Below are 27,733 nucleotides of genomic sequence, written 5' to 3'. Positions count from 1 at the left end.
CTACAAAAGCTTTTACTAAGCCCCTTGTTCCTTACCTTGTATGCTATTTTTTTTCGAGTTTTGAACATTGCAATTAAATAGTGCCACAAAACACTTATTTAGGTGTGAAAACAATTAATTTGATACACAAATGTGTCAATACAAATAGTTGATTCACGAAACATAATACATTTCGATTAAATTACTGACTAAGGAATATAATAGAGCAGGTATTAACATTCAAGTTCGTTTACTTACGTTGGCAACAGATTAAACTGGAATAGTGTGTTTGTTTGTGTTTTTCTTATAGCACAGCCACATTAGACTATCTGCTAAGCCCACCGAGGGGAATCGAACCACTGATTTTAGCTTCATAAATCTGTAGACATATCGCTGTGCTAGCGGGGGGCAAATAGGAGTAGACGAAATGGGAATAAATCTAACAGATATGGTGTGGTCGCTATACGTTCTTCCTAAGATCTTTCACTTAGAAGTTCTTAGAATAGCATTGCGTTTTAGAATACGAATGAACTGAATAAAACTGGCATATTGGTAAAATTGAATAGTTAACAATTTGTTATTTGCTAAATATTTTATAAAAACCTGAACGTGTATTTGCTAATTACCAGTTGCACATAGCACATCATGTGATTATGTATACTAATGAATTCTGAAAATAGCTGATCATTCCATAGGTAGCGCTCAATACACTTGCGGAAATGCATGCATTTGTTTCCGGATTTGTAAAAGTGGTGTATAAGTAGTAAGGTAAGAAAGCAAATTGGAAATTATTTTTATATAAAAAATATCTTAGTAACCGGACAATTTTTTTTATAAAAAACAACAACGAACGCGCCAGGAAGATTTATAGATTGACAGTTTTTATTTACTACTGATCATACCCAAAAATATTCAGGATAGCAACTTAATAAAGTTACAGAAACTTTTAGATTTTCTTTTATTAGTTTTAAATGTATGTTAACTAGAGGACAGTATGAGACCTAATCTGTTCTATCCACTAAAGATAAAAACTTTCAAAGCCAGTCCATATAATATAGATATTTATTAAACCTTTCCTTAAACCCCATTAAATTAACTGCATACATCACATGTAACTGAAAGTTTCCATGCAGAGACTAAACATTTAGTTTTGTGTATGTAGAAAGTCATTTCCATAGGCTATCATGATTATATTAAAACCAAATTTTGACAAACAATTTATTGATTATATTAAAAGCAAAATTTGGTAACTACATTTGCTTTATTTTATGAATGAAATTCAAATTTTTCAAATTAACATTTTAAAGTCGATAATTTGCATGGTAAATAAAATTCCAAATATACATATTTAAGCGTAAAAAGTGGCTAATGGAAAACATGCTGTTGTTAATGTTATTGACAATTAGAAGTTTTCTTTATTGAACCAGTGTACTGCTATTAGACTAGTATACTAAATAGTTGCTAGGTTGATTTTAAATTACATGGAGGTAATTAACTCTCAATTGAATTTATAATTCCAAAAATAGGAAAAAGATTTGATCAAACCAAAAATGTATTGCTTGTGTAATACATTTATTATACATGTATTACGTAGGAAGTAAGAATGTGGGAAACATCAGACACTTCCAGTAAAATCAAGCCTAACTTATTAGAAATAACTTTATTTTAAAGTTTAATTCAGGAGACCTAGAAAACTCTGTGATATCAGAAAAGTGTGCAGATTTGAAGTTTCAGTGTTACCAAAAAAGAAACAACAACAAATAAAAAGCTGATTAAAACCAACACATTACTTTGAGCTTTTGCTTTATCAACAACTGGAGGAGATGAGTAAAAAAACTTTGCAGTTGAACTTAAGGTTTAACTCACTTGATATTTTTATTAGCACTTCTTATTTCTTTATAGTAACTAATAACCACATGTATTCAGCAAATACAGATTTGGGGCTTTGGTTTATTCAGGTATGTTTCTGTAAGCAATTGTGTTTCCTTTGGCATGTTCTAATAAGTACTGAAAAACTGACACTGGGTCTCATTTTAAAGTATCATTGTCTTAGAAGTGGTTTTTGTTCTCTTTACTTATACACAGAGCAAAATTTTAGATCACAAACTTGAGTAATATCTGTGAAGCATATTTTTCACTATAAACTGAGAATGGGTTTTTCCAAGAGTTAAAAGTAGAGGAGTTCAAACAGATTTATTAACTAGACCTAAAAGAAAGATTAAACTTTTGTTTCTAAAATGAGTTAAACACTACTGAATTACAAATATCTCTTAAGATTAGTAAAAATGAAAATGTTATGCATCAGTTGAATGTGTTGTAGTAGTTTTTTTGGCAAACATATAAGAGTTTTCCCAGCAAAGCTCCATTTATCATTCAAATAGCTCTCAAGCACAAAGAATTAGATACAAGTTCCCCAAAATGTTTTTTCCTTCTTTAATACAGAGGTGTGAAGCAAGTATTTATTATGCAATTTCTCCACATAAATAATAAAAATAGTGGAATTGAAAATGTAATGGGAGTGTAAAAACAACTTGTTCTACTCAAAAGAAATGCTGATAATTACAGGTACATATTTGGAAGTGTTCTGTCTTGAAATTGCCTCAATTTAAGTTTAAAAACAAAACAAAGTTCATGTGTTTAATGTTTTTAAATAACAAATTCCATTTTTATATTAGTTTTTAAAATTAGCCAGGTAGTATTATATTGCATTTCAGATAAATGAACAAGATATACAATATTTAACTATCCATTTTAACTATACTTGTATATGATAGAATGTTTGATACAGGTTGGAATTATGATAGTATCAAGTTTTTAATAAATGCAATTAATTTATATGCACATCACTTATCTTGCTGTTAACAGTTAACTACAATGTGTGATGAAGAATGTAATTTTCTTTCTTCTTTGTGTTCAGATAAACCATGTTAAAGGTTTTGCTCTGTATGTTGCTAGCTGCTGTTACTGTGGGAACAGTCAGCTATAAAGATGTTGTTATGGAAGAATGGAAATCCTTTAAGATTCATCATGGTAAGTAGAAATAGGTTTCTAGTTTTGTTAAGTTGGCATGTTTTGTATACTATACTTAAGTGCCTGTGCATTACCAGATTGAAAGCATTAGTTGTGGTTTTTCTTTTTGAATAAATGTAATGCAAAGGACTATTTTTTTAATAGACAACTGTGGATGTATATAAAAGACACCAGTTTTGTAACTAAGAGACCAATTCAAATCAAGAGGAAATTGGATACATACTTCCTTATGTTTTTTTTTTTTTCATGGAATAGGTGTTTAATCAGTTTTAGAAACCTATTTGTATATAAAATGTTACAAATGTACATTTTCATTATATTTAGTTTTATGTACCTATATACATATATAATGTCACAATTTTGTACTGACAAATTTTGAAAATATTTACTTTGGGTTGAATTATTTGATTACTTTTTAGGATTATGTGGAGAATAATTGTGTAATTATACAAAAAAGTTTAAAATCCTTCAGAGTATTTTCAAATGTTAGGTGCTGTTGTATACACATTAAATTGTTATTAACTTTAAACAAACATTTTGAATTTTATCAAACTAGAATTGGAAAGGTGAATTAGAAGAAAAATACTGTCCTTTTGTAAAGGTTTATGCAGTATAGTAACTCAATTTTAATTTTGTATTACTTACCAGTTTGAGAAAAAAATATGAATAAATTAACTTGTGAAAAACATTTAATAAAATGTTTAAGTTCCTAAGAATTGTGACCAGTATCTTGCTTTGATTGTAAATAGTAAACTATTTGACACATGTATTGTTTGCATAAAACCTTGCATAAATGTTATTTTAACAACTCATTTCAAAGCATGACTTGCACAAATTAAAAGTTATATTTTGCCATGTTATGTGTAATGTAGCAAATACTGAATCCTAATGATATAGTTCTAAAGCAAGATTGGTATGCAAACATTGAAAAGTTTGAAATTTAACTAATACCATTTGTTTTTTTCAAATTGTCATTTATGTTTAATATAATTACAATTAATAGTAGCTTTTGTGACACTCAAGTCATAATAGCTCCATTTTACTGCTGTTACAACCATTAGCAGCTGCACTATTTTTGACATGTTTACATTCAGAATTTACCATTGACTTTAGGTTTTACACACATAAGTTACAAACTCCATATTTTAGCACATACTGTTTTTACCTTCTTTACTTTTGACTATATATTTGTTTTTATGTTTTTATTATTGTTTTGATTTTTTTTTTTTACATTTTGCAGGGAATTATTTTGCTTCAAACAAGAAGTGAAACAATTCCTATTTGTTCAAATTGATGGTTTGCTCTTTATTGTTTGTTTGGCACAGATAGCTTCATCACTTTCTGCTATTAAACACCAACCAACCAACCACTACTTCATTCAGTTCATGGTGTTGAACTTGAGCTAGCATTTTTTAAGCAGAAAAATTTTATTCATCAACAAATCTGGACTTAACATAGGTTTCCAAATCTTAAACTTATTACCTGTAATGTTAAAGTTTGTATTCTCCAACTTTTTAATTACACCACTTGGACTTTCTATAGACAGATGTTTGAATCCACCAGTGGTTTTTAAACACCTGATTCAAGTCTCCTCTTGTTTTTCAATATTCAGTTTTTCTTTGAGAGAGAATATTCAAATAATAGATTAACTAGAAGTAGAATATGCAAATAAGAAATTAGTTCAAAGTAAAACTACTATTATTTTATGTAAACTTTGTATTAACCACATCTGTAAAATGTAAATACATATGTCACTATGAATAATAATCATATGGGAAATATTGAAGTTGAACTATCATTAAGAATTTTCTGTATAGTGAGAAACATAATTACTAATGGATAGAGAAAGGTAATTTGATTAAAGCTACAGTTGATTTTTGTAAAGGTTAAAGTTTTTAACATGACATACTTCTAATTAGCCTTAGTTTTACACAAATTGCTTTGTATTTAACCACTGAAAATTTGACACAATCCAAAGAAGGAAGTATACATTTCAAAACTGTTTCATCATTGAGAATGATCATTAGGATTTAAATTCATTCTTAAAATAGTTCTGTGTAGTCTTAAACTGCAGAATCTCCTTTCCATATTGAAGAGTAAATTTATATGAATTTATAACTGATGTAGTTAATGTTAAAGAATTTTTATCAAACTTTAGGTAAGCAGTACAATGATGAAACTGAGGAACAGTTTCGTTTGAAGATTTACATGGAAAACAAACGAAAAATTTCTTATCACAACCAGAAGTTTGTCGAAGGGTTATATACATATAGTTTGAAAATGAACAAATATGGAGATTTGGTGAGTATTATGATAAAAGAACAATGATTTTAGCTTAGAAGTACAAAGAATTAGACGGTTATACTATGTAATGAATAGAAATTGAGATGATAATTGAAATAGTGGACTTTGATCTCTTTTAACCCTCTATTACACATTGTAATGTACAGGTAATAAATTAACACATATAACAGTTCTGTAGTTGAATGCTCTTGTTACCAGGTAACAGGTTAATTAAATCCTGGAATTATTTTAGCTGGTTTTACAATTGAATAGTTTTATTTCTTTATAAATAGCTGTTTATAGCATGCCAAATATATTTTACAAAACCATTTTTGGCAATACAGACTTGTTTAAGTAAGAAATTGAAGTAAAACTTTTTTTACAACATGTAAATAAGGAATAAATAGCAGGACTGCTCTTGTAATGTCTTGCCGTACAAAGTTAATTAATATGTAATACAGAAATATAGCTCTAATATATATAGCAATCAAAATTTTTTTTAGTACATGCTAGGAATTCCACATGCCCAGTATATTGAATGCATCCCAAAATTAGGTGAATAGGCCTCTGTTTGGGTGAGAAATGGAAGTACATGTCTCTCTGTATGTATATATAGCTGTGGTAATTAGAAAACATCAAATAAAAAAGAAAAAAAGCTTTTTTTGTACTTTCTAAAGTTCTGTAGTCAAGTGGATGGAGGCTACTGACTTGGAGAGTGTACAAAAATGTACATGTGTGCAGATGAGTGTGTGTGTGTGTGTAAACCTTTTTCAAATTAAGAGCTTTCAATATTTTCAGGTTTATTTTTGCATTGAAGAACTACAATATAGTATATCTGTTGTTTATAATTTTTAAAAACTTTATTCTGTTGACTGAAATAACTTGTACCTGAAATCATGATACATCATAATATTGAACTTTCAAGATGTGTTTTGTGCTAATGTTCTTAGCATGAAAGATCACTATATGAACTAATCAAAATGGATATATTATACTGTTTATAGATTTCATGTATTTTCTGAATTGTAAAACAGTGGTGATTTCTCAACTACATGTTTTTTTAACCATTTCAGTAGGACAGAAATGAATCTACCATTATTAAGATTTCACTCAAACATGCTGTCTTGACATATTGAGCTGTAAGATGTTGCATGTTAGCTTAAAGCTAGCTGTTTTTGTACATCATAAGATGTTTTGGAATAACTGTCAGCTGTGATTTTAAAAGCCAACTTTTTAACTCCTGGTTGTGAATGTCTAGAAGTGTATGGGTGTAATGTGTATTTCATGCACTACTGCTATATAAATCCTTTTTTTCATGTTTAATTTTTTCCTTTTATTCTATCACACATCTGCTAAACTTCATTTTTTTTCTGCAATGCCAATAAAAGAATATGTTTAGTTACATATGAAAGGTGTATCTCAAAACATTTAATGTAAGAAATTGCTAAATATTTTTCTGTTAATTTCCTTAACATGTTTTTGAACTTAATTTGCCAGTAGTATATATATATTATTAAATGAAGCTGTTTCACTGTTTTATTTTCATGTATTACTTTTTTCTTAACTTGAAATACAACATAGTAATCAGTAAATGCATTTTCATATTAAATAATTGGTTGAGGAAGGTTTCCTTTAACTCAGTGTACAATATACAAATCCTTTTCAAATCTGTTTTCTCTAATGTTTTTACTTGCATATATTAATACTATATTAAGTATTTCATTTGTGAAATTACTCTTGTGTGGAAAGTAAGTCATTGTTTTTCCAGTTTTCATGATACTACTACTACCAACAGTGTTCCCAAATCATACTATATTTACACAAGTAGATTAAAAAAAAAGTGTGTGAAAATGAAAGATTCTCATCTTTCATGCTAAATGCAAAAGCAGTAAAGTTAATGGACTTTTAAAGTGTGACTAAAAGCAAGAGCAAATGAAGTTAATGTACTAGTGAAAGTATGACTGTAAATATTGATAATTATGTAAAGTGTGTGTATGTATGTTGTTTAATGCAATCTTTGTGTAGAAATGATAAGAAAATTATACACTTTTGTTTTATGTAATATCAAGTGTCAGTGTTACCTACTGACTCCCTAAACCTCATTGTCTGAAGCATATATATAAGTTAGAAATTCTGTGCTAATTCTAATACAGTTAACATCTAAAACATTGTTTGGTTTTGAGTAATTTTATTAAAAGTCATTTACTAGTATTGCAGTGCATATGAGGGAAATATATATAATTCTTTTTCGCATCTTTTTCAGGCCTCATAGCTGAAGTTGCAGAGAACTTACTAGTTTTAGCTTTTTTAATGTTTGTACTTCTATAACCTTGAATCAGATTAAACATAGTAGAATATTAAAATATACTTATAATATTGGTAATAGGAGAACAAAAGGAAAGCTACTATGAAATAGAGATGTAAAGAAAAAACGAGAACTACTGATTTTAATCACTTAGGCCTAAGAAGCTTATTTGCTTCACTATTTTGGACAGTTTACATCAATGCAATAAAAACTTTATGATTTATATTTCAATTGCTAAAATATCTCAAAGTTTAATTCTTGTAACTGTTTTGAATCAGATCACTAAATACATTAATGGCTTGAGTTGAAGAAACTGGAATATTATTTAACAACCATGTTCTCATTTGTTTTTTAAAATGTTAAAACCAATTTTTTTATGACAGAATAATTTAAAAAAAAATTTTAACTCTGAGCCAGTTACTAATATTAGTTGATTGTATATACATCTCATAGCTTCATAGTGAGTTTGTTAAAATTATGAATGGCTTGAAACGGAATTATCGTGACCTCCAAGCTGTCCTATATAGAAATACAACCACCTATCTTAGTCCTAGTAATGTGGTATTACCCAAAGAGGTTGATTGGAGAAAGCATGGTTATGTGACTCCTGTCAAGGACCAAGGACAGTGTGGGTCTTGTTGGTCATTCAGTGCTGTAAGTTATCCTTTGTTTTCAACATAACGTTTTATGATTTTATTTTAACAGATTGCAGTTTTCTTAAAATTGAAGTATATTTTTGATACCCATTAAAGTTAAATTGCATATATATACTGTACAATTGTGATTACATAGGAATATCAAACATCAGATAAACTGGTTTTCAGGTTCCTGTATAATGCAAGTTTTTAGATTGTATTTTCTCTTTGATCATTACATAATTTTTTATGTTATTTTTTTTTTAATGTTTCCCCTTAATCTTCATTTCAATGACCTAACAGTACAAGTTTCATGTTATATTTTTTGTTTAAATAGGCTACAATGTTGGTGTTTGGGAGTTACACAGTTTGAACTCTTTAAGTAAATTAACTCTTCCTCACTAAAACACAACACCCTCTTTCCTTATATACTTTATAATATTTTTGAGTTGGTAAGAATAATTTCCTGTGAGGGATAGTTTACTTGGAGAGACTATGCCTTTCAAAGCTCCTGCTTTGCAGCAACAATGCTTTTGAGATTGTATGACTTTTTATATCACATAAGAATTTGGACTGGTCAAACAGGGTCTATTGGATTAGTAAAAATCATTCCCAAATGTATGTATCTCTTATGAATAAGGTATCCTATTTTTAACAGTGTAATAAACATATATATTAATAACGTATTTATGTAAAACTGCTTCTAATTGTGGATTCAAGTGAAAGACAAAAAATTATAGCCGATTACAATACATTCAAAATTTGACTAATTGAAAGGAAAAAATTTGTGCTAGTATGTTATTACTATGCATATGTATTGTTGCATTGTTTTAAATCTTACAAATTGGCAATAATCTCAACACACTTGTAGGTATGCTAGATCAAAGATGTGGAACAAGTTGTTAAAGTATAATCAAGTTAGAAAAGTTTTGAATTTCTGACAAGAGTTCCCAGGCTTTTGTAAGAACTACATAAAACATCTAATAAGTTCAGTCTTGGTCTTAAGTAAACTTTATTTTCTGTTCTTGCTTTTATATTTTTAAACTTATCAAACACTTTTAATTGCTTTTTATTGTCTGCAAAGACTGGAGCATTAGAAGGGCAGCACTACCATAAGACTGGTCAGTTGGTGTCTCTAAGTGAGCAAAACCTGATTGACTGTTCAACTAAGTATGGTAATGAAGGCTGCAATGGTGGACTAATGGATCAAGCATTTCAGTATATCAAGGATAATCATGGTATTGACACAGAGAAGTCCTATCCCTATGAGGCTGAGGTTAGTTTCTAAAAATAATGTTTTTAGGTGTTTAAGGATAGTTAATTCATTCCTTGGGACTATTACAGCTCGTACACACTTCAGCAATACATTTTGGACATCTAGATTTACGAACATGATGGCTTGACTAACATTATTAAAACAATTTTTTACAGGCATGCATGTGTGTAAATCTAATATTTGTCAAAATATTTATTAACAAAGTTACTGCAAATGAATTTTTAAATTACAAAACTTCAATGTTATTGCAATCGTAGTAATATGTATCTTAAATCCATAACTTGCTATCTTATTATTCTGTTCCTTTTTTTCTCTTTAATTTGTTTTCATTTAAAAATTTAAACATCATAGTATCTTTTTCTACAGTAATATCTGTTTGAAATCTATATAATTGATATATTGGCATGATTTTCTGTTCTTACTAGTCTGTTTTAAAAATATATGTACATTCTTAAATATACAGAATTTTTCAAAGGAATGCTGTTTAGTCACAGTGAAAAGTTGTTTTTTTTCTCTTTATCATTCATAGCAATTCTAGTTTCTTCCAATCTATTGTTTTCAGTATTTTTATTTCTCTGCTCATACCAAGCTGTCTTGAACCCTTTATGTAAAATGTCAACATTAGTCCTTCCTGAAGTTATCCCATGATTCTAGTGATATTAGTTTCGTTGTAAAGGACTTATATTTTTCACTTGAATCTACCTTTAGTTCTCATACAATTACAGAGTACCCTGTAGTTTTTTTTCTTCTCTCTGTCTCTTTCTTTTTTTAAATTTAAACATTTCAACACAGTCAACAAGTTAATGCTTTAATGCAACGTATTTTAGGATGATAGGTGCAGGTTTCATAAAAAGACTGTGGGAGCTACAGTTACTGGTTTTGTGGATTTGCCACATGGAGATGAGATGAAGCTTCAAGAAGCTGTAGCCACTGTGGGACCTGTTTCTGTTGCGATTGATGCTAGTCATGAATCATTTCAGTTTTATTCCTCAGGTTTGTATTTTGTAATTAGCAAGAATACCAGATATAATTAAATTGGTTAACATCGATCTATGGTATTTATTTTGTAAGGCAAATGAAATTAATATGAACATGACATTCAGTGTTAGGTATAATTATTTGCACATTGAACAAAATGTGAAAATAAAAAAGGTTATAACAAAGTTTTTATTTCAGGTTAATAATCTTTATACTATTTCAGAAGGAAGAAGTGTAAGTAGATAAGAGCAGGGCTACAAATATTGCTGATATGACACTTGAGTTTCCAGCTTTAATTAACTGTTTTGCTATGGGTCATGGGTCTAAGGCCATGTTATCTAGTTTGTTGAATTACATTCAAAAGTTTATTGATCTACTATTTTATGGATTTATGTCAATAAGTTTGGAATCAAACTGTAGATTTTAATTTAAACTTTAATATATATTAGTAAATTTCTTAATGTTAAAAGGACACCTAAATATGAATTTTGGTGAGTCATGTGATGTGATGAATGTAGTACTGTTTAAAATTAGATGTTTGTAATGTCTAAGTACTAAATCTCTAGTTTCGTACAAATTAGGAACTCAAATCACTGATATCAACAACCTAGAATATAAAACAGGAACTTTATATCTTTTTAGTTTGCTGACATATGGCTTAGGTACTGAATCAAACACAGGAACTTCATATCTTTTTAGTTTGCTGACATATGGCTTAGGTACTGAATCAAACACAGTGACCTCATTCACCTCTTTCCATTTTTGAAAGTAATTTGTTCCTTATGTACACTTACTTTAACACATGACATGTGAATAACCAATCAACAGCTTAGAATGTTGCCCTAGTAATTTCCTCAGTCATTTAAGCCTGTGAAAAGGCTACCACATTCTTTTGAAACAATATTTTAAGAATGTAGATTGTTTTTTTTTTAGTCTGCTCAAAGTTTCATATTTTTTTAAAAATCTAAATACATATTAGTTACTAAATTTAATAAATCATAGTGGAACACTATAGTATAAGTATAGTTATTTGATTTTTTGGTTATTCAACTGTGTGTGTGTGTATATATATAACCTAAATTTTTTGTTTGGATACTTTCCATGTGCAATTTTTTAAAAGGTTTAGCAACCTATGTCCAGCAGCCATTGAGTTCAGAGGTTGTAGCAGAAATGATAGTAGCTTGCTTTACTTCTTGATTTATTGTTCTGTATTTTAAGAAAAATAAATTTAATAATTTATTTCTAAATAGTAATACTCTTGTATACATATATAACCTATAATAATTGAAATGTGACTGTATATTCCAAAACACTAGTCCGATAAAACACAGCAAAGAACGGGTCAGTTTTATACTGTTGGATACTACAACTCAGGTGCACGTGCACTGCATCAGTGAAAGTCATGTAACATTAGTTAGGCATAACTGGAAGGTCAATATAATAAAAAAATAGTAAATATTTAGCATTATGAGACTTAAGCTACTTAGACTAAACATTTGTATTTTGTGGTAATAATATATTGTCGTTCTAGCATGGAAAAAGCATAATTTTTTTTTTATGATGGCTATGAGGTTGGTCAAAGGACAGACTTCACATAGTTAGAGCATAACAAATAAGTCTTACTGAAAACAAACGTTTGAAATGTATTAGGGAGGTTTCAGAGATAACACAAATATGAACTTTTGGGATGAAGAATAGTTTTTTTTTAATTGTAATATGAAATCACTTTAAACTCGGATTAGCAATGAAACAAATTTTTAGTAAAAATAATTCATTAAAATTCTAATTTTTTGTATACAAAAATACTTATAATCTTTACTAAAAGTCTATCAAATTTTGTGAAGACACACTTACTGTATCGAAAGTTATAGTGCAGATACTTAATGCATTCAAATATGTTGACAAACTTGTGTATATCAAATCAAGCTTGTCGTGAAAGGGTTTAGTAGACAGTTTAATTTTCCTTTTTGGAACTTTTTGCATTTGTGTTGAATTATTTTCTGTGACTGCTACAGACCGGACAGAGTTGCAAAGTTTGTTTTAAATTAGAAAACATCGGTTTAAGACACCATTTGGCGTGTTAACACACTGCCTAATTTTAGATTGCAGAACTGATTTTCAAATAACACTTGATATTTGATCTTTGTCAGTTTTTCGCAAAAAGTGAAACAGTAAGGCTTATGGTTTTCAAAAGATGTATAATGTAAACAAGTGCTGACATTACTTGTACTTCAACTACTTACTAAAGGACCAAAATTATGGTTTAATTAATCAACAACCAGTAAATGTGAATATCAGATTTACACGCAGTATTTTAATTGGAACAAAATACTATACACAATTAAGCAGCTCTTGAAAACTTGAATATAATTTTTAGGAAGCCTTATTTATTCTGTTTATGTATATCTTTTAATCAGGAGTGTATGATGAACCAGAATGTAGCAGTGAGGAACTAGATCATGGAGTTTTGGTGGTGGGCTATGGTGAAAATGAACAAGGCCTTCAGTACTGGCTTGTTAAAAACAGGTGAGTTAGCTATAAGTTGTAATAATACTAAGTTAAAACAACTAGAAATATTGGAAATAAAATATAGCAATATTTTTTTTACAATTGTTAAAGTTTCAACTAGCATTTTACTGGGTATATTCGAATGTGATTTTCATTTACCAAACCTTTGTTTATTCACCATGATAGTTCAATTTAGTAGTCGGTGTGTTCGGAAAGTGATGTTAAAATTACACTTTTTTGGTCATTATGATAGTAGTACAAGAAACTCTGGTTAGTGTTCTAGTCTATCAGCTCAACATTAGAGTTGGCTATATGGAGATAGCCTTTGGGTAGTAAATCAATCTAACTTTATCTTTAATGCATGCAGCTGATTTGTATTTTATTTTATTGGAGTATATGAAAATGTCAGTTATGAGACTTACAACTTAATTGAAAATGTAGTTTAAAGTATCGTTAATATATCAAGGTAAAGCGAGATTAAACGGGATATGTGATTTCTGAACAAGTAGCCCATTCTATCTAAACAGTTCACTATAGTTAATTACTGTTATTATAGCTGGAACACAACTTGGGGTGATGAAGGTTATGTGAAGATGAGAAGGAACAAGAGCAACCAATGTGGAATTGCCAGCCAAGCCAGCTATCCTCTGGTGTAATAATAATAGGTTGGATGACGTTCTGAATGAAGCTGCATTTATAGTGCTTAAATTGTTATATGAAGGAGCATTTATATATAACTCCAAAGCTTTACAATTTATCTTTGCAAATCTTATGACAAGTTAAAAGTATTTTACATGTCACAGGAAGTTCAAATGCTAACTTGTGTAAAAAAATATTTGCCATTGTTGCTGAACCATAAATGTGCTAAAAATGATTCTCCAATATTTATTTCACATTTCGATGAGGTACACTACTACTGTCAATAAAGCTTTTGTACATTTTTACATGGAAGTAAATTATTTAAAGAAGTGTTGTTGTTTTATGAAACACATTTAGATGTAATTTAGGGTTGCATTCTTCTAAACTTTTTCACAGTTTCTTTTCCATCATATATACACAAAGTACTTGATCTTTGATTAGAAAGAGTTAAGATTAGTTTATACTTCATACATGCATCCTTTTATAAATTCATTGGATTGGTTTTTGAACCATTAACAACTCATATGGATCTTAATGTTTTAAGTTGAATATGTTAAAAACTTGTTCTACAAAGAAAGTTTAAAGGATATCCTGCAGTGTTTTAGTTTTGTGATAATTTAAAAATTACAATCACTATCTTAGTGACAAGTTTGTAGAAATGTTAACTCCTTATGCAGTAAATTTGTACTATTATATGAAGAGGTGTTAAAAAGTTAATATAATTCTGTTTATTCTTATTCAATTCAGAATTAAATTATGGTAAAATAATTTAATTTTTTTTCCCTTCAGTGTTCCCTAGAAAGTATTGCTTTGTTGACATACACAGTAACAGAAAAAAATATCTTATATTTTGGGTGGATTCAAACAAAATTTTAGTTTTGAGTAGAAGCATGATTCCAACTATGTAAAAGTAAAATGGTTAAAGACAAACAAGAGCTGATTTACGTAAGATTTAAGGAACTTCTTGTAAACTTTGCTTATTTTGGAGCACTTGGCAACAGAAATTATGTACCTAAAAGATTAAATTAAGAAGTTTATTAAGTTTAGCTCTACTAACATGTGGTTTATATTGACTTTAAAAACTACTAGAAAGAATAGTAGCAGTCACAAATGTGAGGTAAGGCAAAATAATAGAGATGAAGACTGAAGCCAGAAATACCTTCTCTTATTGGAATTTCTATATTTAAATAATTGTAATAGAATTCCATAAAAAAAAACTCACCCAACTTAGATTAATTTATTCTTTAAAAAATACTGAAAATATGAAGAACTTAAGTTGTACTGTGCTAAATACTACAGTGAAAGACCATCAAAGCTTGCAAGAAAATTGCAGAGATAAACAGTGAAAATAATTATAATAAAAGGCCTAAGAACAATACAGTTAAGATAGGTTGAAAGTCAAAGTAGTGAAATTAATAAATACTCTAGTACTTTCTCTTAAAATAAAAGTACTGCAAAAATATATTAGTGACCATATATTTAAATAATCTTAAGCTGAAACAGATTTCAGCCTGCTGCTGGAGGAAATCAATTTGTGAATTATAACTTTTAGTAAAATAAAGTATAGAAGATTTTCTGCCCCATTACTTGAAATGCTTATAACTATTTTTGTGTTAATAAATGAAGGAAGCATTTTTAATAACTTGCTTTTTGCATATCTTAAATTTTATAACAAACTTGAAAATTCTACTCATGATAAAAACAACTACATATTAATTATATTAATGAATGATGAAGGTATTGAGTTACCAAAGTTCCCTAAATCTAAAGAATTAACATACTTGTGAATTGAAAATGATAATTATGACTTGAACATCATCCTACAATCTATGGAAGTTTTGTTATCAACATTATCATTAAAAAAATGTTATGGAACCTCTAACAATTGTTTTTAATACTAGATCAAAAATCTTATGCCTGGTTATTAGTACTATTAAAGATGTTCATAAACTTCCAAAATGTAACTTTCTCTTTCTTTGACATTATTTCTACTCTAGGGTTAAATGGGAAAATATCTGCATCACCATAAAAAATCCTTCCCTCTGTTACATAAAATTATTTGTAAAGGTTTACATTCAGTGTTGAGTAACAATTAAAATAGCACCTATATCTGAAAGTTTTTTGGTTTTTAATATAGTTTTACTGTATTATTTTTTAATCAAATTATGCATTTGTATTAAAACTACTCGGGTAAGGTTTATAAATAAAATGTATTATCTGTAGCATTTACTTCAGTCTAATCTTAACAATTATTCACTTGACTTTACATATATGTAAAATGAATACTAATACTTCCTCTTTTCCGATTGTTCTTATTAAAGACAAACATACTGATTTTTACAATGATTCGAAGCATGCTCAATTAATGTCTTTTTTTCTATCAAACTGAAGAAATATTTGGAAAAATACAACTAGTATTACAAAGAAAAAATGTCTGTCATTATAAATATTGGATCTGATGTAGGTAAACCTAATTTTAACTAACCTTTAATAAAAAAAAAAAAATCTTTTAGTATTTATTTCAAGAGCTTCTTGGTATGAATGTATTGACAAAAAGTACTGAAATCCAAGACCTAAGAGTAATTCCCTTTTTCATTGCTTCAAAACTTTTTCATTTATCTTCTGTAAAGAACTTGTGCTTAAGAAAAGGGCATCTCTTAAACTCAATCATAAAAAAAAGTGATTTATGTAACATATTACATGTTTCACCTTCTTGAAAAAAATTTCAAAACTTTATTTTTCAATTAAATGCTGAAATTTAAATTTAAATATATAGGTAAATTTTAATACCTTTATGTTTTGATCTTTAACTACTAAGTTCAGTATGTAGAAATATTTTTTAATGTATGTAAAAGTGACAATTTCAGTTTTGTACATTTAATACACATTATATTTCACTGAGATGGTAAATCAATCTTTTTGTTGCTTGAAAAATTTTAATGAATAAACTTTGTGTAGTTCTGAAGATTTAAAAAAAAATATGTTTTGAAACTGACAATTCAATTTTCTAATTTTGAACTGCTGCTTGGTTTTCTTCGAGATTGAAGTCAATTTTAGCATACCGGGTTTAGTTTGCATTTGCTATGCCAGAAAAAAAAGTTTTAAAAAATATACACTCATCAAAATATTTGTTTAAAAAAAAGCTATTTGACTTTTATCAATCTGGGAACAAGAAACATCGATTACTTGTTATCTTTGATGGTGTATTTAAATTATTTTCTTCTGAAAACGTTTTGTATATAAAGCTACTTCTGCACATACAGAGTAAATACTCTTGCTAATGTGATGATGAGAAACCCACTTGAAGTAAAAATGTATCTCAGGAGATTCAAGCAGTCAATTCAGCCTTACACTATACTGGTACAGGTATGTTGACAATACAATCGCTGGATTCACGTCTACAGAATACACACTTAGTTTTTACAATCATGTTTACTCAATACACCCTAACATTAAATTCACCTGTGAACAGGACAAAACTAACCAAAGAGCATTTCTCCACCTTAAGATCATGATAAATGATACACAATTCAAAACAGAAATCCACAGAAAAATCTCCCACACTGGATTATACATTCCCTAGGACTCACATGAAACAAAACAAACACTCAACATATTAAGAAACTAAATAAACACAGCCACAAAACTATGCTCACCTGATAAAAATAACACTGAAATCAACAAAATAAAACACTTCAACAATAACAAATTTCCTCCAAAAAACGTAGAAACAATTATATGCACACCCCTAGACCAACAATAAATCACAAGATACAACAAACTACAAAACCTTATACTGCTGCATACCACATGTTCCCAACATCAGTGAAAAAATAACCAACATTTGGAAGAAAATCTCCAAATAAAACAACATTCCAGTAAACACCAAATTTAGTCAAAAAACAGGTACAAAACTATAGTCCATACTATGTAAAAACTTCACTGACAAACACAACAGCAACATAATTTATAAAATACAATGCACCAACTGCCATGACTTCTATATTGGAGAAATAAGCAAAAAAAAGCGTAAAACAGATTCAAAAAAACACACAAAAACACGTTTTTATGCACTGCAAATCAAACACAACACAACCATAGAAAACACCCAGATACAAAGTTAGGAAACATGCAAAATCAAAGTCCTACTTGTACAGCAACTAATACCAAAATTACACCAATATAAAGGAACACCTTTATACCTATACTAATTAATAACCTGACATCCAACTGCAATGCTCCCTACAATCCTGTACCCATTTACAATCTCATCCCTAAGACCTGTGCTTGGAAACAGTAAGGTACAAATTCTCTCTTTGTTAACTTGAAGATGACCTAAGAAGGTCGAAACATTGTTCAATTTTATTTTGGTAAAATTGTTAATACCCATACAAGCCATCTGAGATGAACTCTGGCTAATAATATTTGAAGTTATGCTTACCTTACAGGTACAACATGCACAAATTTACTTATTACATTTTAATATACAGTAACAAAGATGAATCCATGTATTATTTACATCAGTTTTGGTAAATACAACTCTGTCACCAACCTATTGAATCAATTGATTAAATAGATAATTAAATCTGTCTTGGGTAGTATTAGATAAAAGTGTGTTTAGTATTCTATAACAATGCATAAGTTTAATATATGAAACATTAAATGAGTTAAGAAAATTACATGGAATATGACAACAGTTAAAAATTAAACATAATACTCATAAAATTTTTCCAATGTAATACTGTAATGATCTGTCAACCTCTCTCCTCATAAATAATTGTAGGTTATTGATCTTAAAAGCCTTTGTAAATTTGTTTATAAATTATTAATTTACTTTAGTAAAAAGTCTTTTGCACCTGAAAAGATTGGTAACTATTTTAATAGGCAACTATTTTCTTCCCATTTTTCTCAATAAACTTGAGTATTTGTTTTGCATCATTTCTCAAGTTTACTGCACTGTTAGTTTCATACAGGAAGTTTTAAGTTCACAACAAAGATTATTATATATTAAACAGCCCCACAAAATAAAATCAATATGGTTTTGAACTTAAAATATTTAATGAAATGAACAGAAATTAAAATTAGATTATATTTTAGGAACACTGTTAAATAGCTGACGAGCTTCATAGCCAAGAATCCTAAAATTTCAGGTAACTGGGGAGTTTTATGTCCATTTGTCTAACAAAAGTTCAAACATTTTCCACATCTAGACAGCTGATTCTATCCAATTCTACTTGACTCTTCCATACCATACAGTGTTGAGGCATTATATCAGAAGTGCCATGAGTTTTATAGTATTAAGATAAAACTTCTGAAACCTAGTTTTATCTTAATATCACGTTGTCATTTTGTTTTTATAAAGTTCTGTACAAGTTCATATTTTTGTTCATTACTTTTCAAACACATCACTTATTTTTTCCTTTATATTCCAATTCATTTTGGTGAACAAGTTGCATCTCAAATAAAGGCTGAAGAATATTTTTAGACTAACAACATTAAATTAGTATATTAGAAAGCATGACTCCTAATTTTTTAAAAGTTTCATTAAATATTCAGGATCGTCAACATTTATAAGCTACATTTACTGAAGTTGAAAAATCATGGACACTGCTCCCAACTCAAGTGTACAACAGATTTTATTGCAGCAAATAAATGTTTAAGTACAAGAAAGTTGTGGTTACAAATACCCACAACTTATAAACTTGAACAGCTACAAAACTAGAGGTATTTTGATCTTTACAGAAAAAGAGAATGTTACATGAAAAACAAGTAAAAATACATTCTTGAAAAACAGTTAAGTCAAAACATTAGAAGGCACTTAAGTCTCAACATTTTGTAAAACTTGCAACTGTACTAACATAGCACTTCTTCTATTAACACCACTGAGATATCTCTGTTAGGTAACAACCTGTTACAAATATTTTTCAAAATAACTAAATTCTGATGTTCAACCAGTACTAATGAATGGCTATGAAATTCACACAAGTTGCTGCATCAGTTACATTGGACAAATAAAACTAAACCTTACTCTTCCCAATTTTACAATGTGTAAAAAGTTGACATTCAGTGTCCCCACAACAGAAAGAAAATTAAGAAAAAAAGTTTTAGTATGTAAAACCAGTCATCTGATTTTAATCAGATCTTTATGCAAAAGAAATTTGAATTTCTATATTTTGCTAATAAATTGAGAACTATTACAAATAAATAACTGTTGTATAAATTTATATACACATTTCATCTGTATTTTGAGACTCCTACCACATTCTAACTATAAAAACATCCAAATGTCTAAACAGAGTAACAAAAAGATGTTACAACAATTCTCGAGTATTACACACAGATAATTTAAAACACCACATTTCTTGTAAATTCCAAATAAAAAATGTTAAAGAAAATAATTTTTATAACTCACAGCATACTTAAGTATAACCATTTTAGTTTTAAATGCTGGGTAAGGTTTAGTGCATTATTTAAAAGAAGTTTCACTATGAAAAAATTCACCAACATGTAACTTAGTTAGCAGTTGTGAACCTTTTAATAATCAAATAATTGTGGCAATCTTATGTTCATATTATTGTAACAGTGCATGAATTAGACTATATATTAAGAAAAATTACAAACACAAGTGTACCACTTCTATTAAGGAAAATCCATACTTGTTTAACACATTTTCACAAACAGTTGTTTTGTTTACACTTCTAAGAAGTGCAATACTTAACTTTATTACAAAGAAATACAATCAAGAAAACTAAAACAACTTTAGTAAAATTCTTTATATACTAGTACACTTGTGTACCTTTATGTGTGAGCTATATAGTAAAAACAAGTACATGCACACATCTTAATAACCTCTAGGTTATGATGTGAATACAATATTATTTTTAAAACTTCATATGTATTGCTGTTGCTATAACTTATATCATAAAGTTTGGCACAATGAACACTTAACAGCCTTAAACAGTTCTAACAAAACCACATCATGGCACAGGAAGGGAAGAGAGATTCTAGTACAAAGTTCTAACAAAAATGTACAACCTCAGCCACAAAAAACAATTCACTCTTAAGGATAATAACTGTCAAAACCAAATGCTAAACACACAGGTAAACAACAAAGTGAGAGAGATTCTTCAAAATGTAACCTTCAAAACAATAGTAAAAAGTATTCTTTACTTCTCTCATGTGGAAAACTAAAAATTATTTTTGAAAGAAAATGTTTGTACTCAAGTGTAATAATGAAATGCAAGAAAGGTCAGTGACATATGAACATTTTCTTTAAAAATTGTCTATTTTGATGCATTAGGAATAACATGTGCAAGCGAGAAAAATAATTGTGCTTTCTATTTTTTTCCTCTGGCAGTAAAATATGTTCCATACTAGTGAATATTGTAACTATAAACTCATATATGAAATCATGCTAGCCTTATTATGAACTTCAAGCATGTATCCATAAACTGATACTATTCCTAATAAACTAACTTTCCATTACATAGCTTTTAATGATGGAAAAATATTATTACTAATCCAGTATGTTTTTCCCCCCCCCAATTGTTGCAAACTTATTTTATGGTCATTATAGTTTAAATGTTGCTATACAACTAGAATTACACAAGACAATCAAGATTCAGCAGTCATACTTAAAGTTGTTTTTTACTGATTATTCTAATATTTTGTTAATTGTGTCTTTAATCTTTTTGTCAATAAACTGGAGGCTTTCTAACATTATCTTAAATGCAAAAACAAACTGGATAGGCAGGCAAAGTTCTAAGTCATTCTTAATTTTTATTTGGCATACTGTCTGGAATTGTAATTGTACTAGTAAAGTGATCTATTATTTGAAGTACATACTAATTATGAACAAAAACATGTCAGAAAAGCAGTTACTTTCAATTGTAAAACAGTTTCAATAAACCAAATTGCGCACTATCCACAGTGCTAATAAATCCCATGCCATACTGTGAAAGTTGAATTTAACATCACAGTAATTTTAGTCAGCTATACTTCATGCTAATAAACATGTTTATTGCTTGTAAAGAAAGTGTTGTGCAAATTTTTGGTCAGTTGAAAGTTCTAAGCAAGTAAGGTTTTCCCAAAATGTAAAGAAGCAAGAAGCAATATTGTAATTGATGTATACTTTGACAAATCACAACATACCACTGAATCCAAGTAATATGGCCTATTTCAAACTGGTAATATTTATCTTGATACCACAACACACACATTTAGTGAAGTTATTAAAAGGATTTAAAATCCTTAATTTTTGCATGTTCTTAGTTGAAAACTACTAACAGAATAACAATATCTAAAAGGAATTACACACTTAAGTACAAATTGTTTTGAAAGATTCCTTTTTAGTTATGCTCAAAACATTTTCTGTGTGTATTTTAAGTAATCTTATGCAACTGCTGTTTTTAGCAAAAGGAAATCAAATGTCCAGAAAAATGATTTACAACTGATCCACCGAGAGGTAATGTGGTGAAAAATTTATCCAGTAACGTCATTTGTAATATGCAACAAAAATGTTACTTCCTCATTGTGACCCATGAGTTTTGCCAACTAGCAGTTAAATGTTAAGACTTGAGTGTTTTAAGTATAAAAGCGATCAAGATATTTCACTAACACAGTTACTTCTGCCTCTATAAATTCTATTATTCTCAGTAGTCGTGAACTGAAATTTGTACATATAATCATTGTTACCTGGAGAATAAATATAACATTACAACTGAAGGAGGACCCTTAGATGTGAATTTCATCTGGTAATCAACAACAAAAAAAAGAAGATGGAAACTATACACAAAATAAAAAATTCCACTCTATCAAACAAATGTTTAAAGTATGAAAGCCATTCCACAAAACTTACAATAACAGTTGTGCTAGAAGCTGCCACATTCTAAACCAAAAGGGGATACTTCTCCACACCACTGGTTACTAGGGGACAAAGGCTTTCACCTCAGTCCACTTTCAATATATTATTGAATATTCAAAAACTTTGTAGTTTTATCACCAACTTGAATTAATTTTAATCATTCAATGCTGAATCTAACTCATATCTGTTTATATATCTTCAGAAAGTTGGAATGATAAAATAATTCCCCTTCCCCTATTACATACATCTGATAAGAGGCTTCCTCATGGTTATCGAAACTATTTCTGTGATGTCGGTCTGAGCTTATAAAAAGGCTTCTGCTGGACAATTCACAGAAAAAAAACAACTTAATTTTTCAGCTTATAGAATAACTTTGAAGAACTCTTTCTTTTATATTTTGCTGCACTGATTTTTTGTAGAAAATTTTATGAAGTTTTTGAAACAATTTCACTATTTAAAAAAAATACCATAAAATACCACAAACTTAAAAAAACAAACCAGATTCACTTATTAACAAATACAATTTCTACAAGTCAGGTACTTTAAACTAAGATATTTAATGCAAGAATTTCACCAAGGATTTTAAATTTTGGAAACTGTTTTTATTTATAAAACTAAAAATGCAAGGCGAGAAAGATTAAATAATGTATTTTGAACTTAGTTAAAAACATGTTAATCATACCAATTCTACCAATATTTACATTTTAAGTACAAATATGCAATTTAGCCAATATTACACAAAAACCTAAATTTGTTTTGGTGAAAGTTTCATTCTGTAAGTCTCGCATTGATTCCTAATAGCCCTTGGTAAAATATCTGCAAACAATAGTCCAAGCTAAAACTATATATTTACCTTATTTCTTATGACCCAAGTAATATGACAGTTAGTGCATGAAAAAAAAAGCAAATGCTGTTAATGTAATCTTAGATTTTAAAGATGAGTTGTGGAAGCAGTTAGAATAAAAGTACTAATCTAGAGTCATCTGAAATTAGAACATGTACTTGTAACACAAACATGAAACAAAAACTACACGTTACCACCCTGGAAGAGCCACCTGAAGGAGTTTTCCTAGCTGGCTAAGCACACCAAGTACTGGAAGTTGGTTAGTGGCTAATCTTGACAATCAAGTCAAAGAAGATAAGGTGCACTGACCGTGCTAAACTGGCTTGTGGATTGGCTGGCAGCTTGTGTGCCTTGTTTGAAAGCATCAGATGAGGGAGGGTTAGTCTTGGCGATCAAATCATGGAGTGGTGGTGTGGTGAAGCTGGGTTAACAAGATTCAAAGAGAAAAAAAAAATAAAAGATCATGTTAGTTGGAATGAATTGAAGAGTTAATTGTGATTCTTTTGCACAGTTTTAAGTTTTGTCTTTTTCTGCTCCACCACACATATTAATAAAATGGTTTTAATTACAATAGCGGTAGTAGTTATGGTCATAAATCTACATTATGATCAACTTGATCCAGAGTCACATTTAGAAAAAGAAAGTTATCAGAGGTATTTTGTTGAGTAGAAAGATTAACTTTTTAATGTTTTCAAATATTGTTATGATTTCCTCTGCTATGTTATACACAGTTTATATATGACACACAATAACTGCTAAAAAGGCCATGCTTAAACTACTAAATTTTCCAGTCTATTTCTACCTGTAACTAATTATTTCCAAGTTACTTCACAAGCATTAACACAAGGTTTTAATTTCTAGTTTGGCTCTGTACCAAGATTTTTAGGTGTATATAATTTATTCATTAGTTTGACTTTGCAACATTTTACTAAATTAACACTGTTTTATTAGTATTAAGTATTTAATTCTCGAGACGACAAATGAGCTGTAATAATGGGATACTTGGTTACAAAAGCTTTGAGTTTTAATTTAACATTTTTTGGTCAGTGCGATATGAAAATATTCTTGTTTATTTTGCTCTTACACAGTAGACACTGATATACCAAATACTACAAATACATGCTACTATGATAGTTGTACATGAACCTGAGTGTATACAAGAATGTCTTGTTGAAATGGTATGGTAGTTTTTGTCAAAAACGTCAATAACACCAAGAAGAACTAAGTATATAAAACTTGTATTAAAACTCTTTCATTCCTGCAGGCCTTATACTTTCCTGTTATCTGATGAAGTAACCTTTTCTCGACAAGTGTACGCAACACTAAAATTAATAAAATAATGAAGTTTAGGCCCAAACTACCCCCTCCATTTTTGAGTCAATATTTTGCTTTGATGATCATGTTGCAACAATTCACAGTGCCATTTTTGTACAAAGTACAACAAATGTGACATCATCAAGAAGATTAGTTCACAAAATGTATATTAGTTAGTAACAGCAGTGTTATACATGAATGATATTAGGTTAGTCAAATTATAAAAGGTTTGAATCTTTTTCTTTTGCCTCAAACCTGCTCTTAACTGCTGTGTCCATCCTGTACAAATTTGTTATTTTCCTTTATTCTTTACCAATTTTTACACTAGTTTTTTTTACAATTGTACCTCTAACTGTACATCTGTAACCCTGTCTATTGCTTAATCTTCTATCTGATATCTTTGTTTATTGTGAAACATGTATAAACAATTCTTTCTCCATTTTTCTTTGGCACTTCATTTGTTCAACTTTACACTTATATTCAAGTTATGTACAGGTCTGTCCTCCTCCTCTTTTGAGACATTTTGTTCTAATCTGAATCTTTTCTCTCTTCTCATATCTTTCACTCATCTTCTCTTCCCTTTGTTTATTACACATTTGAATTCTCTTTATCAACTTTTATTTCATCTACCTCAATCTTCCAAAATCTTGCTGTTCCAACCATATTTAATACTCAACTTGTTCTCATCCACCAGTCTTTTCCTCTCCTCCTAACAACTTCTGCTTTTGGTTTCAAATGACTTCCAAAACCAAACTGACCCTCATCTTCTATTATCTACCTTTAACAAATTTCCAGTCTGTCTGTTCCATTTGTTTTTCTATCAACCATCGTTTCTTCTCCAACCTATTTTATTTTATAATACATCCACTCTTGTAAAATGTATCTTACAAAACTATTTGGTCAGTGATGAAATACATAAACTGCAATCTTTATTAGCAAAGTCGGCATTTTTTGTTGTCTTTTCAAACCATTAACTTCAAGCTTTAAAAGCCACAACTGAGACCCTTCAACAAAACTGCTTAGAGTTTGTACAAAACAATACAGAAGGTACTTTAAGTTATTTCTAGCTCTGAAGCAGTGTCTTCTGAACAATCTTAGGATAAAAATAATTACTGTCTTCATCATGTGGTGTACTTAGTTGTGTAATGCTTTGCTTAAAATATTCATCTTTGACAAGATATCAAAAGAATGTAACATTGTAAATCATGATTTAATATTAATGTTTGTGAAAAATAATATTGCTTGTTGATAACAATTTGAGGTTATCACAAAACAACAAACAAATTTCTAACCAACCTTGGACAAAATCTATGACAGAGATCCAGTTCGTGTATACGGGTGATCTCTTACCCCCAAAAGTCTTCGCTGCTTTGCCACTGCACCTATTACGCATACAGGGAAAAGTTATTGGATAATGAATGTTTTTCTTGTTACTGGTATTCTGGATTCACCTTTGTTAAAGAGCAGAAGTCTGTATTTAAGTCAAAAATGGATTATGAAACATAGATCAGCAAGTGTTATTTTTATAATTAAATACAGCATCAGATTTTATAAAGCACACATAGAACAAGATATAGTTTCAAGGAAAAAAAATGTCAAGTGTTAACATACACCTTTCCTTTTTCAAATTCACAAAATATCTCAAAGTGGATACTGTTAGTAATTACTTTTATAATTATTCAATAATTTTAATCACAGCAATTATTGTTTTTTCTTTGGTCTTACAAGGATAAGCTGAACTGCACTATGTGAATTCACTGGCTTACACTTGCTACCATTTGGATTATTCCAAACCAGTCTTCAACACATTGCAAGTTCAATGTATTGACTTTCAAATTATTCTTTTTTTTTTTTAAATACAGTCTCAGTTATTTATTGTGGATTACACTGCATGAGTGCAAAGTCTACATTAGCATTTGAAGTCAAAGAACAGTTTGGAATTTCAATTACTCTAATAAAACATTTTGTTAGGAAGGAACAAGTGAAAATGATAGAATGTTTTAGAACATTAATGCAAATAGAAAGAAGAGATTTAAAACAAAGTTGTAAACAACATGTATAATATGTTTAAGTTTGGACATACAAACAGACTAAATACACTCTTCCTCAGTATATTACCTACAAAAGTTTCTTCAAGAATTAATAAGCAATATCACTACATATCAATGTAAATAGTCTGAAACTGACACAAGACAGATCTTAAGAAATTTATTTTCGTAACAAAATTAGCAAGGAGTAGGGTACCACCATTTGATAGCTAGCAAACATTAAAAATTTAAGAAAAGCTAGAGAAAATTAACTTTCATTAAAGTAAAAAAGATTCATCCTCTATACAAATAAAATCTTGGGTGGTTCCAAAGTAGTTTTTCTTAACCGTTTCCAAATATGCCAATAATGAAGTTATCACCAACAATGTTGAAATTCAATGCTTTCATTGATAACAAAATTTTAAACTTACAAATGAATGGTATATTTAGACATTGTGTGGAGTGCAACATTTGGAAAACTGACCGTTACCTGACACAAGTTACTACCAGAACTTACCCCCGATTTTTCAAAAAATCCTAATTACTACTAATTATGATCTTTATCCACATACAAGTTATGTTTCACAATGAAACTGATATTTAGCTAAAATCACTAGGTACAATTATTAATTTGGTCTACTTTAATACACTACCAAATATATTCTTTACTTTTATACACCATTAATTTACTACTAGTTCTAATATTATAAAAAAGTGATTCAAACTACTATATGTAGCAACTATCTCAAGTTTACATCAACTGTTATTGGTAGCATTACTGATAAACACCTAATCCACACTATTACTTGTTTTGAATGACCAAAATTCTCATCAAAAATACTACAACCTTTTATAATGATCCATGTATAATTTAAGCTACTGATTACTATAATCCTAATTTCTGTAACCAAAATTACTAATGGTACTAAATTGCTACTTACTAAATCTATCTTTAATGTAAAATACAACTTGCATGTTTCACCTTCCTTGAAACTTCAGTAATTTCCCAAATACTGTTTAGCCACAACTGCATATCATCAACAGCTGATAGT

The 27,733-nt window shown here is 29.1% G+C and overlaps 2 protein-coding genes across 3 annotated transcripts in view; one reads left to right on the top strand and one right to left on the bottom strand.

The window, feature by feature from the left end:
• The first annotated feature begins 438 nt into the window (after positions 1-438).
• On the top strand, positions 439-15,979 carry LOC143223534 (procathepsin L-like). Its single transcript, XM_076451616.1, has 8 exons — positions 439-747; positions 2,897-3,009; positions 5,168-5,310; positions 8,051-8,251; positions 9,317-9,508; positions 10,336-10,501; positions 12,904-13,012; positions 13,551-15,979. The coding sequence occupies exons 2-8, from the start codon at positions 2,904-2,906 to the stop codon at positions 13,648-13,650; spliced, it is 1,017 nt and encodes a 338-aa protein (XP_076307731.1). The 5' UTR covers positions 439-747; positions 2,897-2,903; the 3' UTR covers positions 13,651-15,979.
• Positions 15,980-19,251: 3,272 nt separating this feature from the next.
• LOC143223533 (protein held out wings-like) overlaps positions 19,252-27,733 on the bottom strand; it is a 60,304-nt gene continuing 51,822 nt past the window's right edge. For both annotated transcript variants that reach the window (XM_076451614.1, XM_076451615.1), the window contains 2 exons: positions 25,951-26,036; positions 19,252-23,761 (listed from right to left, as the gene is read on the bottom strand). In XM_076451614.1, coding sequence (XP_076307729.1) covers positions 25,963-26,036 — 74 coding nt within the window. In that variant the 3' untranslated portion in view covers positions 19,252-23,761; positions 25,951-25,962. The remainder of the gene's footprint in view (positions 23,762-25,950; positions 26,037-27,733) is intronic.

The sequence above is a fragment of the Tachypleus tridentatus genome, chromosome 8 (assembly GCF_004210375.1).
Source record: "Tachypleus tridentatus isolate NWPU-2018 chromosome 8, ASM421037v1, whole genome shotgun sequence".
Taxonomy (NCBI): Eukaryota; Metazoa; Arthropoda; class Merostomata; order Xiphosura; family Limulidae; genus Tachypleus; species Tachypleus tridentatus.
This window is presented reverse-complemented; position numbering and strand designations above follow the sequence as displayed.

What these genes read in the sequence shown, in the direction of transcription:
- LOC143223534 (XM_076451616.1), top strand. Translation starts at nt 2,904, where the DNA reads ATGTTAAAGGTTTTGCTCTGTATGTTGCTAGCTGCTGTTACTGTGGGA. An exon ending in ATCCTTTAAGATTCATCATG is followed by an intron (nt 3,010 to 5,167) that starts GTAAGTAGAAAT and finishes ATCAAACTTTAG; the next exon opens with GTAAGCAGTACAATGATGAA. An exon ending in CTTGTTGGTCATTCAGTGCT is followed by an intron (nt 8,252 to 9,316) that starts GTAAGTTATCCT and finishes TTGTCTGCAAAG; the next exon opens with ACTGGAGCATTAGAAGGGCA.